At 32.5% G+C, this 17,385-nt stretch overlaps 3 protein-coding genes across 3 annotated transcripts in view; 2 read left to right on the top strand and 1 right to left on the bottom strand.

Moving 5' to 3' along the window:
* The window catches only part of LOC147405312 (uncharacterized), a 55,613-nt gene that overhangs the window by 13,828 nt on the left and 24,400 nt on the right, over positions 1-17,385 (top strand). The gene's annotated exons all lie outside the window — the stretch shown is intronic.
* LOC147405314 (uncharacterized) lies at positions 657-17,298 on the top strand. Its single transcript, XM_086432685.1, has 12 exons — positions 657-821; positions 1,104-1,233; positions 2,921-3,090; positions 3,881-4,181; positions 4,251-4,414; positions 5,198-5,436; positions 12,102-12,180; positions 12,439-12,568; positions 14,261-14,430; positions 14,777-15,077; positions 15,155-15,318; positions 16,886-17,298. Exons 1-12 carry the CDS (start codon positions 770-772, stop codon positions 17,224-17,226), a joined length of 2,241 nt encoding a protein of 746 aa, XP_086288811.1. The 5' UTR covers positions 657-769; the 3' UTR covers positions 17,227-17,298.
* On the bottom strand, positions 5,319-11,232 carry LOC147405315 (pyrophosphate--fructose 6-phosphate 1-phosphotransferase subunit alpha-like). The gene is made up of 5 exons (XM_086432990.1): positions 8,080-11,232; positions 7,820-7,933; positions 7,284-7,351; positions 7,086-7,169; positions 5,319-5,447 (listed from the first exon to the last, which is right to left on the bottom strand). Exons 1-5 carry the CDS (start codon positions 8,156-8,158, stop codon positions 5,445-5,447), a joined length of 348 nt encoding a protein of 115 aa, XP_086289116.1. The 5' UTR covers positions 8,159-11,232; the 3' UTR covers positions 5,319-5,444.

The raw sequence follows: 17,385 nt of genomic DNA, 5'->3' as shown, positions 1-17,385 counted from the left end.
CCTATCAGATATCGGATATTGGATAATATCCAATTAGAATTCGAATAATTTGAACATTGAAATAAAATAAAATAAAAAACACAATTTTTCCTTATCCAACTGATTTTTCATTATTTAAAAAAATCATATTATATATATATATATATATATATATATATATATATATATATATATATATATATATATATATATATATATAATAAATCAAATAATATATATAATATATTATTTCGAATCGGATTTGATATGTTAATATTGGAATCCGTACCTGGTAAGGATTTCAATATATAAAACCCTCCGAATTCGAATTCAATATCCGAATTTTGGACTATCCATTGACACCCCTATATAGAGTCAATCTAAAACTCACAAATTGACTTGGATATCATGGTTCTATATGGATGCACGTGATTAAAGTAATTCTACTTTCCATTTAAAATATTATCAGATTTCTAAAATTAATTGATTTTTCTATTATAGTATATGCATGAATCCAAAGGTGACGTTATTTTAGAAAAGAAATTGAGTTGTGAAGGGACTTGAGCAATTCAAAATTAATTCAGTTCTTTATTTATGATCAGAAGGTAGGTACAGTCCGACTCAGCCTAACCATAGAATAAAAGCTTTTCTTAAATCTCAAGGATAGAATGAAAAACTTTGCTAAGGAAGGGAAGAATATAGAAAGAATGAAAGCTTTTATTAGCACAAGGCAGAATAAAAGGCTTTCCATTTTCTTTATAAGAACAACATAAACATTCTGATTGAGGTCATGTGCTGGAACACTATGATGAACACCGAATTTATTTCCGACGACGGAGAAGGTATATTTATTTTATTTTATTTCGTAGGAGGTTGCAGGAACCGGTACTTGGATTGACTCGCCTGATCGAGTGAATTCCTCTCAATTTTTTTTCTTTTGAAACTGAGATATATGCTCTTGGACCACCTGACTAATTCTTGGGGCATATGCAGTCCCCCACACAGCTGCGCCAGATAATTTTCGAGATAAATCCCTAAGGGTGACCCTAAGTGGGGATTTGAACTCAAGTCCGTCGCATAAAAAATCAAGATGCAACTTACACATCTAATTTATTATTTGGCAGGAGTAGCAAAATCGTTTAGAGATGCTTTACCAACTCACTACAAATTCAAAATTGAGTCATTTTCGTTACTCTCAAAGGCTTCTATAGAGAGATACAACACAACTACTTTTGATGCTGGTGGTTACAAATGGTACAGTTTCTTATGTTCTTTCTTGTTTGATGATGGCTGTTGACTAGCGTTTACAATAATGATATCCTATACTCGAGGAAGTTGGGTGTGGATACCCAATTCCAGATCTCTTTATTGTGCCATGTGGTACAATTTTCCTTGCTGACTGATTAGATAGTAGGGTTGCAACTCAGGTGGGTTGGGCCGAGTTGAGTATCAACCTGTGCCCACGCCTAACCTGACCTCGGGTATGAAATCCTCAACCCGACGGGTCAGTCAGGTTGATCAAGTTGGTTCACTCCTCATTAAAACTATATAATTTGTATAATGTGAATCCTAATCATTTTAATTTTTTCATTTATTTGGGCCAAACTACCAGAGATACATGATTCATGGCTTAGTCCATGTCGACATTGGACCATAGTTAGTAAATTTGTGGTTGATTCGCGAATTAAACACGAATTAGACGTATATTACTCTTCTCGTTAAAAACTGCCATTGGATTCAAAGATTCTGATTAATTTGCGGATCTTTGAATCCCAACGACTAAATCGTGATTTGTACATATATTCCATAAGTATTTTATTAAAACACATTGTATTTCCCTGTTCTCACTTCAAAACTTAAGACTCAAGAGAAGGGAAAAAAAATCTTAAGTTGAAAATCGCCCCCACCGACCCATCGTGGAATTTACTCGTTGACCGTCCGTCATATGGTGAAATTTCTGTCTACTTCGCAGTAAAAACTTTTTAAAAACGACAAGATTTTTTTTTTTTTTTTTTAATTTAATTAGGTCATGGGATATGATGATTTTGGCATTTATTAGTCTATCATGTTTTATACTTTTCATTTACATTAATTATTAGATGGATTACAACTAAATCTTCAATTAGGAATATATATTTTATTGGATGCACGTGATTGTGGATTATTTATTTGTTTACTTAAGGTATTTTTAATTTAAATATTGATAATTTTATTAGTAGATTAAAATTATTAGTTCATATGATATGTTATATATATCCGAATTTTTGAAAGTTTTAAAAGTTATTGTATCCGAATCATTCTCTAACTTTTTTCCGTATTGTATTTTTACCATGCTACATTTTTTTGTCGAATTTTCCAACGAACCGGCCGGTGCATCACTATTCTAAATGGTACCCGATTTATTTCCGTACCATTTTTTTCCATCCACCAAATTGCTAACTATGCACTGAACTATTGACATGAAATAACTAAAACTTTCAATTATATTTTAAAACTGATAAAATTGAAAGTAGAGGAGAAGAATAAGGAAAACCGTAAAATCTTATCTCAAATAAATTTCTACCCCTTTACCATTACGGTACATGATAAAAAGTAGAAAACTAGAAGAATTTGTAGCAAAGAAAGGGATTGGTTCATTTGTTAGGAGAGAAGACAGAACAATGGGATGAGAGGGAGATGAAGATGGTGGGAAGAAGAAATCAGATAGATAAATTGAGTAGGTGCACTTAATAGTGTAGATGTGTATATTAAAGTGTTATAATTATTTTAGGTGCACTTATAAAGTTGGTGTACTTACGTTGAATGGTAGGTGCAAATAGAGCAATCCTGCACTAAATTATTTTTGCACCTGACAGAATCATTAAAGTATGTTTCATTATATTTTTGGATCTTAATTTCTATTAGATTATATTTGGTAAATATATTTAGTGTTTAATTACAGGAGTTTGTGTCTCTACCCAAAAGGAAATGAGAAGAAAAATGCTAGGGACTATATCTCACTTTACTTGGTAATATCAGAGACAAAATCCCTACCCCCTGATTGGGATGTCAACGTGGTTTTCAGGTTATTTTTGTTCGATCAAGTTCGAGGCAGGTATTTAACCGTCCAAGGTATCTATCCTCTTCCACCAAAATATCATTTTGTACAATTATAATGATTTTTAAGTGTTAGGAAAATCAAAAACCAGGGCAACTTGGTGAAAGATCTTTAAGAGCCAGGATACTAAAGGAATATTATAAAAGATTGAACTTTTGAGTAAAAGCAAATCAAATAGAATAATTTACCAAAACGGTACACTGTAGCAATTAATTCCGAAAACGGTAAATTTACCGTTTTCAGAATTAATATTTTTTACCAAAATGGTAAAAAGAGTAAAATATAATTTTTTTATACCGAAAATACCCTTTTTTTGTTTTACAAATATATTTACAATTTTAACCTTAAAAAAATTAAATTCCAACTAAAAAGATTCACTTTCCGTAATCCAACAATCATATGTATTTACAATTTTTTTTTTACCGAATCAATTTTATTTTCGTAATTTCAGTCAAAAAATAAAAAAGGGCATTTTTCGGTATTAAAAAAAATACATTTTACTGTTTTGGTAAAAAAATTAATTCCGAAAATGGTAAATTTACCGTTTTCAAAATTAATTGCTATAGTGTACCGATTTGGTAAATATTCGAAATGTTGTGCATGTTTTGGTAAATCTGCCTAAAATTATATGACACCAAGAAAATCACACATTATGCTCTTAATAATTATTTATTTAAATGATTTTTTTTATTACTGAAACTAATCGTAACCGATTGACTCGGACCAAGTTTTAAAAACCTGATGACATGATGATGTGCTTTGATTCTTTTGGAAATATTCTTTAATCCGTATTACCTTACCTAGATACCAAGGAGACAGGAAGACGCTTCCATGCGACGAAGACTGAATGGGGTTTCGACAAATTCATCCCACTTAGAACTTTCAATGATCCTTCTAATGGATACCTTGTAGATGATGTGTGTGTGTTTGGAGCGGAGGTTTTTGTCTGCAAGGAAAGAAGTAGAGGCATAGGAGAGTGTCTCTCGATGATAAAGGGAGCTAGAACTAGTAAGCACACTTGGAAGATTGATAACCTTTTATATGAAAGAAGATTTAAGCAATGTCGTTCGGAGTCTGAAGTATTCATGGCTGGAAATCACGAATGGTATACATACATACATATTAGTACTATTTAATTTAATTTGTTGGCAATTAATTGGTATATATTTTGTAGGAAGATTGAGCTCTATTCAAATGGACGTGGGGAGGGAAATGGAAATAGTGTTTCTATGTTTTTAGCTTTGGCTGATTCATCAAGACATTCTGTTGGTACAAAACTGCTTGTGGATTTCACCTTGAGCCTAATGGACCGAAACCTCAAGAAACGACAAGCTAGTGGTAACAATATGCATAGATCCCATGTTTTAAAATTCATCAATCTGAGTTGAGTCAAGTCACAAGTTGATTTTTATGAGTCAAATAAATTAAGTTTGTAAAATTAATCTTTTTAAAATTAATAATTATTCTATTTTAATTCCTCTTTTTAAATCAAAGAATATAACATATAACATGAAGTTTTTTATCTACTTAGTGAGTTGGTTCAAATGAATTTGAGCACTGAATCAACTTGGCTTGAGTTTTATTTAGTGACTTTATAAACTTTAAAATGTAGATTAGAATCTCATACCTGAGCTTGTTAATAAGCTTATGGCACATGAGGTATATATATATATATATGGGAAATGTTCAGCAACAAACATTTTGGCAAAACATTTTTCAAAACATGGGTTAGAGGTTTTGGAATGGGCTGATTTTTGGTGAGGATGATCTCTACGGTGAGGAGATCATCCTCACCAAAAATCAGCTCATTCCAAAACTTCTAGCCCCAGTTTACAAGTTGAAAAATCATGGACCATCCATTTTTTTGTAAACCATTTTTGATGGGGTTAGAAGTTTTGGAATGGGCTGATTTTTGGTGAGGATGATCTCCTCACTGTAGAAATCATCATCACCAAAAATCAGCCCATTCCAAAACCTCTAACCCATGTTTTGAAAAATGTTTTGCCAAAATGTTTATTGCTGAACATTTCCCATATATATATATATATATATATATATTCAATTTATGTTTTTTTGTTGGGATGGATGTATGCTTAGAAGTTTATGTTTTTTATATTGCAGCTACTAATTGGTTCACAACACGGGACGATAGTAAAGGTTGGGAGAAGTTCTTGCCGCATATTAATATTGTAAATCCGAGGGAAATTTGCATCGCTGAAGCAGAAGTTACCATCTTGGGAGTGGTTATTCCATCATTAGAGATTGAAGGAATTACCCTAGATTTCCGTGGTGTTGCTATTCCTAAATGCCTCCCAGAATGCGAGGAAGTACTCCACTATGGTGCTCCTAGTTGTTCTTGCTAAACCTGTCACTTTAGAACAAGTTAACTTTATAAGAATTATCAAACTCTTGAATAATGTGTAAACAAGTATCTAATAAATATATTATCTCATTTTTTTTTAAACATAAACATGCAAGATATGTGTGATATTCCCAAATGTCTCACGTACATACATATACAACTTACGTGACAGCGCAGCCTCGGCATTTAGAAGTACTTTTAACTCACAGATAATTGTGTGTCGAGAATAAATAAGAGAGAGTCCCTCTTAATCAGGAAAGATGATTGTTGCTCCTTTACTCAAGTCTTCTATCATAGACTAATAATAAGTGACCTAAATACCTCTTTCTTCAACCTTTAATAAAAATCATTGAATTTTCTTCTCAAATTCATGCTCTTCAACCCTATCGAACAACAATAATTTGCCCCCCTCAATAGGAAAATCCTGGCTTTGCTTTTGAATACTAGAATGCACCATCTCAGTATTGAACAATTTTCAAAAGGCTTCTAAATACGTTTAGAATTCTTTTTTATTTTTTTATTATCTTAATGACACGCTTAGTAAAAATCTTTATTTCTTAATGCCTCCTCACCCTTACAAATGGTTAACTCGAATGGTCAAGATCAAGATTCAAATTTCCTCATCTCGGCAAATTGTATCATTGATCTCTATAATTCATGTTCAAAGTTTAAACGTCGTGATCAATGATTGTAAAATATAGACCCCGGCTAGACCTTGACGATTGGTGCCCAATGATTCGATTTGTCGATCTTCACAATTTGAACATCCCTTGATCCATGTTTGGTAAGTAATTTTCCCATTTTTCAAAACTATAGTTTACAGTTACTTTTAGGTTCTTGTTCCCACTTTAAAGAGCCCATATAGGTCTTGTAGGGCACGTCCACAATGTACAATTTACAATCCACGTGTCGCTACAGATGGGATAGATGTGTGCACCCAATCCTATGCTTAAAGTACTAGATAACTATCAGAGTCTCGACACTTGTGGCTTCAGGGACACTCAATAATGGCTTTGACTTCTTAATTAGCTGATCATTCTATGGTTGAAACTACACAATTAAATTAATTCAAAACTATTTATATATTTATTTATTAAATAAAATTACAATAAATTAATATGGACTCAGTCTCAATATTTTTTTTTAAAATTTTTTTTATATAGATTTTAAACATTTGATTTATAAAAATATTAATTATTTTATATTAAACAATAACAAATCCAATTGATTCAATCCGTATTAATTGGGATGAGTCATCTCGAATCAAATGAATCAATATGATGTATGAATTACAACTTTACACTGGAGATTAATTGTAAACTCGAAGACAATCGATGCTGATGTTCAACCTAATGCTACTGTTTTGGTGACATTTTCAATGAACCTCAGAAAATTTATCTTAAGTAATTAATTTATATACAGATGTCTAACGATAATAGAAGACTTGAATTTAGACAGAACAAAATGGAGGAACATGATTTGTTTAGCCAACCCCAAATCTTCGGTTAAGGCTTTTGTTTTTGTTATTGTTCTTAGACCTTTATTACAATTTAAAAAGAAAGACAAAAATCATTCCATAGTCAACATCTCTAATATAGTCTAATTAATAAGATAACAACAAAGTGAGTGACAATAATCATCATATACCTTGCATATTGTATCGAATCCAACATTAGCTTCAACAAACTGGTTTTTCAGATCCCCACATAAGGTAACATGAACACCAACCACCTATGAAACAAATGAGAACATCATTTTGTTCAAATCAATACAATACAAGGTTTCCATTGTCCATAAGCCAACATAAGTTGGAAGAGAAATCTTAATCTGAAATATATTAAGTACCTTTGTTTTGCATTTTGCATCTGCAAATGTCTTGGCAAGCTGAGCTGCATCTGTATTAGATGTGACCCCTACACAAAATCAAACAAAATTAAATGTGAGAAACATGAATCCGAATGGATAAAAACATGAGATTGTAATGGTGTTCATGACAGAACTGACATGATTATCATCCAAAGAAAGTACCATGTGTGCTTTCTCCACTAAATTGATCCATAGTGCTACAATCAAATATAATAGGAATCTTAATTTCTCTATTTATAGTATTAATTGAAAGATTCGGTAGTTCAAAAAGCAATAAAACTGAAACTGAAATCATGAAATGAAGTAGATATCCAGGGATGCCCAATTTAATCTTGTAGTTCTGACTCAACCATAATGGTTATATGTTTGACAGAAAATCTAGTTAAAAAACAAGAAGAAATGTAATCAGATTCAATGACAATGAATTGATAAAGAGAACAATGGGGAAAATAATTATAATTGATATGAGCATGGTAAAAGTTAAGTTAAAGACACTACACTTGTACAAAGATTACAATTCATAAAATTTACGAACGAGAATCTCTCATTCTTGCCAAGTGTTGGATAGCCCCAGAAACACCAAATGGCATGTACAATTCCGGAGCAACAATCTTTCCAGTTTGGCCAACCTAAAAAAAGGAACAAAACATGGACAAAGTGCAGGATAAAGAGGAGCACTAAGAGACCATTTAATGGTTATAGATACCAAGTGGGTCCTCTTTTTTATTCAATTTGGCAGCATTTCAAATCATAGTTTTCGTAAGTTATAAGATACCTTTCCTTGTTTGGAAATCATTACCATTGTTTCCCTTGTACCTTGTTATGGACAGCTCCATTAGATTTCGATGTGGCATAAGACATTCAAAAACATTTAGATTTCATGTGCTAGGAGGCAATGCAAAAACAAGGAGAACTATGAGAATAGTGCACAATCTGAAGTTCTTTTAAACAAATATATATAATTTCCTCCAGAAAAATGTAAACAAAGAGAAAAACTAAATTTATCCAAGCCTGATCAACAATTTATGTTGTTTTGTAGGGAGGAAAATACATTGTGCCCACACTCAATGCTACCTATAAACGAAATAGAAATTACTAAAGCAACTCAAGCTATACATCTAGTTTTCAGTATTACTTATAGAATCAAGGTTGCCCATCATATTTCAGCTAATTCAATCATACATGTAAATAAACATTAGTGACAAACAACAAGTACATTATACATAAAGCAGAACAGAACAATGATAGTTAAGATGAGTTATTGGTGATACCCAATCAACAATTAACACTTTCTTAGCATTTTCACTCTGAACTGCCAATACTACTAGAAGTAAATAAGGTTTTATAATAAAATTGGAATTTTCCAATTTAGAGGACTGAATATGTGTCAAATGTTCAAGTTGGTAATTTTCCACCTCAACCATTTTTTACCATTTCAATTTATGGTTTCGTACAAACACGTTGCTTCTAATTTATTAGATGTGTGCTGTATTTCTATGTTCCAAATGTTCTGTTAGGATTGCTACAACTAAGTTTTCATATAAGTGAAGAGTTATTGATGGAAACAATAAAATTTGAAATACACTATTTCTGCTTAAATATTAAAATATCAGTAGGCATATCTATATTGGTAAAGTACTCTTTAATTCTTCAAAACGTCTACCTGAATCCTTGAGACCTTCATTATGAAAAAAGGAAGAAAACATGCATCATAAATAAAAAACAAATGGCACAAAGCCTTCCTATTCATCAAATTATAGCCAGGCAATGTACAGTATAGTCAAGGGTAAACTTGTAACAGTTACATTAACCTTCAAGTTACCTAACAAAATGGTATCTGATAAAATAAAAAAAAGAGAGGAAAAAAATAACCAATAACATTAGCACCAAAGAGGGAATCACCTCTAAATAAAAACATATGTTAACAACCTCGTCAATGAATTGTGACGAGAACCTGAGGCACAATGAAACTAATAGGAAAGAAAGTCAAGTTGAATAATTACGCAGCGCATTACATTGCTAAGGCTTTTGCCTAGAGCACATGAACCCTCAAGCACTCATAGCAGCTCATTCTAGAGAAACCCAAAACAAGAAACAAGACACAACCTTCATAACAAGTAAATGGCACTTTTTAAGATTCTTGTTGTTGGTTACATATCAACAACAAACACATCCTAACCAGAAAGGTAGTGTCAACATTTTATTTTGATGATTTTCTGGGGAAAAATGACTTCATACATACAATTATCATAAAACATCCTTAATACGCTAATTTATTTATTTTTTTGATCGATATTAATACGCTAATTTATTATGTCGTTAATCACGATCAAGCTTTACTTTTCTTATATTGCTTTTTATTATTGATCAAATTAAAAGGAAAAAAAAAATCACCTTCATAGTTTAATAAATTTGAATTATAGATGTGTTGGCATTGTAGAGTTCTCAAAGGCGCTTATCAGATACCTAATGTTGGACTCCATGTCTTTTTTTTGGGTTCAAAAGTACAATTTAAATCATTAATTATCCTGCATTATTCTAAATTTTCTTCTATACTGGAAACAGAAATATCAGAACCTCTTGAATAAAAAAAACTAAAAACCAAGGATGTTATCTTATGGCCATAACTATGGACAATAATGCACTGGGTTTGATCCCACAATACTCATAAAAAAGTGGCCTTTTAACCAACTCAAAATATGGTTTGTGCACCCACATGTCACCTCTATATAAAATATTAAAACATCCTCAACATATTTAAATTTTGAATAGTAATAAACTAAGTCTCTGGTGATTGGAGAAACCCCCATTCTGCAATGGATGCAAGTTACAGATGTTTCTCAATTCAAAAAGAACCATACAAAATATGCAACCTTTGAATAAAATAGATAAACAAAAAAGGAAAAGATAAATTTAGACAGAAAAATAAAAGAACAACAAGCATCAGGTCATTATATCAATACTTTAGCTATCTAAACAGTAATCTAATAAAGGAAAGGAAAAAAACGTGAAAACTAGAACAAAGCCCCAAATACTAAAGTACGATTCTATCTCTTTTCACTAATTGAAAACAATCAAACCATATATAAAGCTCCACCAATAGAAAAATAAGCAAATCAGACCTTAAAACCAACCCGAGTGCGTAAGCCCTAGATCTAATTTCAACTTAAGATTCGTAGATTTGAGATACATCTAGGAGCGAGTTCACAAACCCTAGATCTTGGATGTTGCAGAGAGAGAGTGCATGCGAGAGACAAATACAAAGACAGAGATCGAGAGAGTGCGAGAGAGTGAGAGATCGAAAGCGAGAACGAGAGATCGAGTGTGATCGAGAGAGGCAGAGATGAGTGAGAGACAGAGATGAGTGTGGGAAAGTGAGAGCGAGAGAGAGAGAGAGAATATGATCGAGCGATTTGAGAGAGAGAGAGAGAGAGAGGAGTCCGAGAGCGAGAGACAGATAACGATCGAGCTGTGAGAGAGAGAGATTTGATATAGTATACTTGATATATAGCTAATAATTTATATGTGAGTAGAAATGACGGTTAAACGACTGCTATAAACTGTCGCAATTAACGACAGCCTTTAGCAGTCGTTTTTAGCGCAATCGTGCGGTCACAAAACACACAATATGACGTAGTGTTTTGAATGGTTGAAAGAGCACCACATCGACAGACAAACTAAATCTAATCATTTAAATTTGAAAGTTTAGTGGCCGTTGATTCTTTTACTTCTAAATCTCATCCAAAGCACGAACCCAAGATGGTTGTGGTGGTATTTTATGTTCAATGTGGCATTCTCTCAACTGTACCAAAAGTACTATAAGGAGCTACAAGAAAAAAAAAAAATGATGAGTAGACTTGTTAGGATTGGTTGGGGATTCAAACTTAGTTGGTACAAGGAAGGAGTCAGCACACCAACCCTATTTATTTTTTTGACTCAAATGCCTATAGAGTTAGGGTTGTCAACGGATGTTTATCGGTTCGCATATAGTAATATCCAAAACTGAATCCGAAATTTTTATCTAATATCCGAATTTGAATTTGACACCGACGAATTGTCTAAAACTCCATCCGAATTCAAATCCGATTATCCTATCGGATATCGGATATTGGATAATATCCGATTAGAATTCGAATAATTTGAACATTAAAATAAAATAAAATAAAAAACACAATTTTTCCTTATCCAACTGATTTTTCATTATTTCAAAAAATCCTATTTTATATATATATATATATATATATATAAAAAATAAATAAATCAAATAATATATATTATATATTATTTCGAATCGGATTTGATATGTTAATATTAGAATCCGTACCCGGTAAGGATTTGAATATATAAAACTCTCCAAATTCGAATCCAATATCCGAATTTTGGACTACCCATTGACACCCCTATATAGAGTCAATCTAAAACTCACAAATTGACTTGGAAATCATGGTTCTATATGGATGCACCTGATTAAATTAATTCTACTTTCCATTTAAAATATTATCAGATTTCTAAAATTAATTGATTTTTCTATTATAATATATGCATGAATCCAAAGGTGACGTTATTTTAGAAAAGAAATTGAGTTGTGAAGGGACCTGAGCCATTCAAAATTAATTCAGTTCTTTATTTATGATCAGAAGGTAGGTACAGTCCAACTCAGCCTAACATAGAATAAAAGTTTTTCTTAAATCTCAAGGATAGAATGAAAAACTTTGCTAAGGAAGGGAAGAATATAGAAAGAATGAAAGCTTTTATTAGCACAAGGCAGAATAAAAGGCTTTCCATTTTCTTTATAAGAACAACATAAACATTCTGATTGAGGTCATGTGCTGGAACACTATGATGAACACCGAATTTATTTCCGACGACGGAGAAGGTATATTTATTTTATTTTATTTCGTAGGAGGTTGCAGGAACCGGTACTTGGATTGACTCGCCTGATCGAGTGAATTCCTCTCAATTTTTTTTCTTTTGAAACTGACTAATACTTCGGGCATATGCAGTCCCCCACCCAGCTGCGCCAGATAATTTTCGAGATAAATCCCTAAGGGTGACCCTAAGTGGGGATTTGAACTCAAGTCCATCGCATAAAAAATCAAGATGCAACTTACACATCTAATTTATTATTTGGCAGGAGTAGCAAAATCGTTTAGAGATGCTTTACCAACTCACTACAAATTCAAAATTGAGTCATTTTTGTTACTCTCAAAGGCTTCTATAGAGAGATACAACACAACTACTTTTGATGCTGGTGGTTACAAATGGTACAGTTTCTTATGTTCTTTCTTGTTTGATGATGGCTGTTGACTAGCGTTTACAATAATGATATCCTATACTCGAGGAAGTTGGGTGTGGATACCCAATTCCAGATCTCTTTATTGTGCCATGTGGTACAATTTTCCTTGCTGACTGATTAGATAGTAGGGTTGCAACTCAGGTGGTTGGGCCGAGTTGAGTATCAACCTGTGCCCACGCCTAACCTGACCTCGGGTATGAAATCCTCAACCCGACGGGTCAGTCAGGTTGATCAAGTTGGTTCACTCCTCATTAAAACTATATAATTTGTATAATGTGACTCACAATCATTTTAATTTTTTCATTTATTTGGGTCAAACTACCTGAGATACATGATTCATGGCTTAGTCCATGTCGACATTGGACCATAGTTAGTAAATTTGCGGTTGATTCATGAATTAAACACAAATTAGACGTATATTACTCTTCTCGATCAAAACTGCCATTGGATTCAAAGATTCAGATTAATTCGCGGACCTTTGAATTCCAACGACTAAATCGTGATTTGTACATATATTCCATAAGTGTTTTATTAAAACACGTTGTATTTCCCTATTCTCACTTCAAAACTCAAGACTCAAGAGAAGGGAAAAAAAATCTTAAGTTGAAAATCGCCCCCATCGACCCATCGTGGAATTTACTCGTTGACCGTCCGTCGTATGGTGAAATTTCTGTCTACTTCGCAGTAAAAACTTTTTAAAAACGACAAGAATTTTTTTTTTTTTTTTTTTTTTAAATTTAATTCGGTCATGGGATATGATGATTTTGGCATTTATTAGTCTATCATGTTTTATACTTTTCATTTACATTAATTATTAGATGGATTACAACTAAATCTTTAATTGTGAATATAAATTTTATTGGATGCACGTGATTGTGGATTATTTATTTGTTTACTTAAGGTATTTTTAATTTAAATATTGATAATTTTATTAGTAGATTAAAATTATTAGTTCATATGATATGATATATATATCCGAATTTTTGAAAGTTTTAAAAGTTGTTGTATCCGAATCATTCTCGAACTTTTTTCCGTATTGTATTTTCACCGTGCTACATTTTTTCGCCAAATTTTCCAACGAACCGGCCGGTGCATCACTATTCTAAATGGTACCCGATTTATTTCCTTATCATTTTTTTCCGTCCACCAAATTGCGAACTATGCACTGAACTATTGACATGAAATAACTAAAACTTTCAATTATATTTTAAAACTGATAAAATTGAAAGTAGAGGAGAAGAATAAGGAAAACCGTAAAATCTTATCTCAAATAAATTTCTACCCCTTTACCATTACAATACATGGTAAAAAGTAGAAAACTAGAAGAATTTGTAGCAAAGAAAGGGATTGGTTCATTTGTTAGGAGAGAAGAAAGAACAATGGGATGAGAGGGAGATGAAGATGGTAGGAAGAAGAAATCAGGTAGATAAATTGAGTAGGTGCACTTAATAGTGTAGATGTGTATGTTAAAGTGTTATAATTATTTAAGGTGCAGTTATAAAGTTGGTGTACTTACGTTGAATGGTAGGTGCAAATAGAGCAATCCTGCACTAAATTATTTTTGCACCTGACAGAATCATTGAAGTAAGTTTCATTATATTTTTGGATCTTAATTTCTATTAGATTATATTTGGTAAATATATTTAGTGTTTAATTACAGGAGTTTGTGTCTCTACCCAAAAGGAAATGAGAAGAAAAATGCTAGGGACTATATCTCACTTTACTTGGTAATATCAGAGACAAAATCCCTACCCCCTGATTGGGATGTCAACGTGGTTTTCAGGTTATTTTTGATCAATCAAGTTCGAGAATGGTATTTAACCGTCCAAGGTATCTATCCTCTTCCACCAAATATCATTTTGTACCAATCATAATGATTTTTAAGTTTTAGGAAAATCAAAAACCATGTTAACTTGGTGAAAGATCTTTAAGAGCCAGGATACTAAAGGAATATTATAAAAGATTGAACTTTTGAGTGAAAGCAAATCAAATAAAATTATATGACACCAAGAAAATCACACATTAAGCTCTTAATAATTATTTATATAAATGATTTTTTTTATTATTGAAACTAATCCTAACCGATTGACTCGGACAAAGTTTTAAAAACCTGATGACATGGTGATGTGCTTTGGTTCTTTTGGAAATATTCTTTAATCGGTATTACCTTACCTAGATACCAAGGAGACAGGAAGATGCTTCCATGCGACGAAGACTGAATGGGGTTTCGACAAATTCATCCCACTTAGAACTTTCAATGATCCTTCTAATGGATACCTTGTAGATGATGTGTGTGTGTTTGGAGCGGAGGTGTTTGTCTGCAAGGAAAGAAGTAGAGGCGTAGGCGAGTGTCTTTCAATGATAAAGGGAGCAAGCACTAGTAAGCACACTTGGAAGATTGATAACCTTTTATATGAAAGAAGATTTAAGCAATGTCGTTCGGAGTCTGAAGTATTCATGGCTGGAAATCACGAATGGTATACATACATACATACATACATATTAGTACTAGTTAATTTAATTTGTTGGCAATTAATTGGTATATATTTTGTAGGAAGATTGAGCTCTATCCAAATGGACGTGGGGAGGGAAATGGAAATAGTGTTTCTATGTTTTTAGCTTTGGCTGATTCATCAAGACATTCTGTTGGTACAAAACTGCTTGTGGATTTCACCTTGAGCCTAATGGACCGAAACCTCAAGAAACAACAAGCTAGTGGTAACAATATGCATAGATCCCATGTTTTAAAATTCATCGATCTGAGTTGAGTCAAGTCACAAGTTGATTTTTATGAGTCAAATAAATTAAGTTTGTAAAATTAATCTTTTTAAAATTAATAATTATTCTATTTTAATTCCTCTTTTTAAATCAAAGAATATAACATATAACATGAAGTTTTTAATCTACGTAGTGAGTTGGTTCAAATGAATTTGAGCACTGAATCAACTTGGCTTGAGTTTTATTTAGTGACTTTATAAACTTTAAAATGTAGATTAGAATCTCATACCCGAGCTTGTTAATAAGCTTATGGCACATGAGGTATATATATGAGGGTGGTTCAAGGGACATATGTAAAAACATATGTAAAAACAATGGTCTTTCAAAATATGAGTTAGAGGTTTTGGATTGAGCTGATTTTTTGCGAGGATGGTCACTATGATGAGAAGATCATCCTCACAAAAAATCAGCTCAATCCAAAGTCTCTAAATCCATCAAAAGTGATTTACAAATTATTGACAAAAATTGGTAAAAAATCGACGGTCCACATTCTAAATCACTTTTAATGGGGTTAGAAGTTTCAGATTCAACTGATTTTTTTTTTTCGGGTGATCTTCCCATCATAGAGAGCATCCTCACAAAAAATCAGTTCAATCCAAAATTTCTAACCCATATTTTGAAAATTTATTAATGTTAAATTGTTTTTTCATATATATATGGCATGGGTCCCGTTCAGCAACAAACATTTTGGCAAAACATTTTTCAAAACATGGGTTAGAGGCTTTGGAATGTGCTGATTTTTTATGAGGATGTTCTCTACGGTGAGGAGATCATCCTCACAAAAAATCAGCCCATTCCAAAACTTCTTGCCCCGGTTTATATATATATATATATAGGGAAATGTTCAGCAACAAACATTTTGGCAAAACATTTTTCAAAACATGGGTTAGAGGTTGTGGAATGGGCTGATTTTTGGTGAGGATGATCTCTACGGTGAGGAGATCATCATCACCAAAAATCAGCCCATTCCACAACCTCTAACCCATGTGTTGAAAAATGTTTTGCCAAAATGTTTGTTGCTGAACGGGACCCTATATATATATGGGTAGCGTTCAATGGCAAACTTTTTGGCAAAACATTTTTCAAAACATGGGTTAAAAGTTTTGGAATGGGCTGGTTTTTGGTGAGGATGATCTCTACAGTGAGGAGATCATCATCACCAAAAATCAGCCCATTCCACAACTTCTAATCCCATCAAAAACAGTTCACAAAAAATGGACGATCCACGATTTTTCAACTTGTAAACATGGGTTAGAAGTTTTGGAATGGGCTGATTTTTGGTGAGGATGATCTCCTCACTGTAGAGATCATGCTCACCAAAAACCAGCCCATTCCAAAACTTTTAACTCATGTTTTGAAAAATGTTTTGCCAAAAAGTTAGCCATTGAACGTGACCCTATATATATATATATATATATATATATATATATATATATATATATATTCAATTTATGTTTTTTTGTTGGGATGGATGTATGCTTAGAAGTTTATTGTTTTTATATTGCAGCTACTAATTGGTTCACAACATGGGACGATAGTAAAGGTTGGGAGAAGTTCTTGCCGCATATTAATATTGTAAATCCGAGGGAAATTTGCATCGTTGAAGCAGAAGTTACCATCTTGGGAATGGTTATTCCATCATTAGAGATTGAAGGAATTACCCTAGGGGTGTGTTTGGATACCAGGAGTAGAACTACTGTTCCAAAAAGTAAGAGCTGGGGTACTCTGTGGAGGAGCTGGAAAAGTAATTCTGTGCAGAAAGGGCGTTTGGCAATCAACTCTATGAAGTACTGGCAGAAGTACTTTTGTGCTGGAAGTCTGTTTGGGAACCATACTGACTTCTCATGACTTCTAGAAAAAAAAAATCAGAATACCCTTATATTATACCAGTTACTGTTTTTTTGTTTTTTAGTATCATAATATGCCTTCAAACTATATTGTTTTTGACATTTTAACTATAAATATTAATATAATATAATATAATATTTTAAATATTAAATATTAATA

This window comes from Akebia trifoliata, chromosome 3 (assembly GCF_017979445.1).
Source record: "Akebia trifoliata isolate Shusen 1 chromosome 3, ASM1797944v1, whole genome shotgun sequence".
NCBI lineage: Eukaryota > Viridiplantae > Streptophyta > Magnoliopsida > Ranunculales > Lardizabalaceae > Akebia > Akebia trifoliata.
This window is presented reverse-complemented; position numbering and strand designations above follow the sequence as displayed.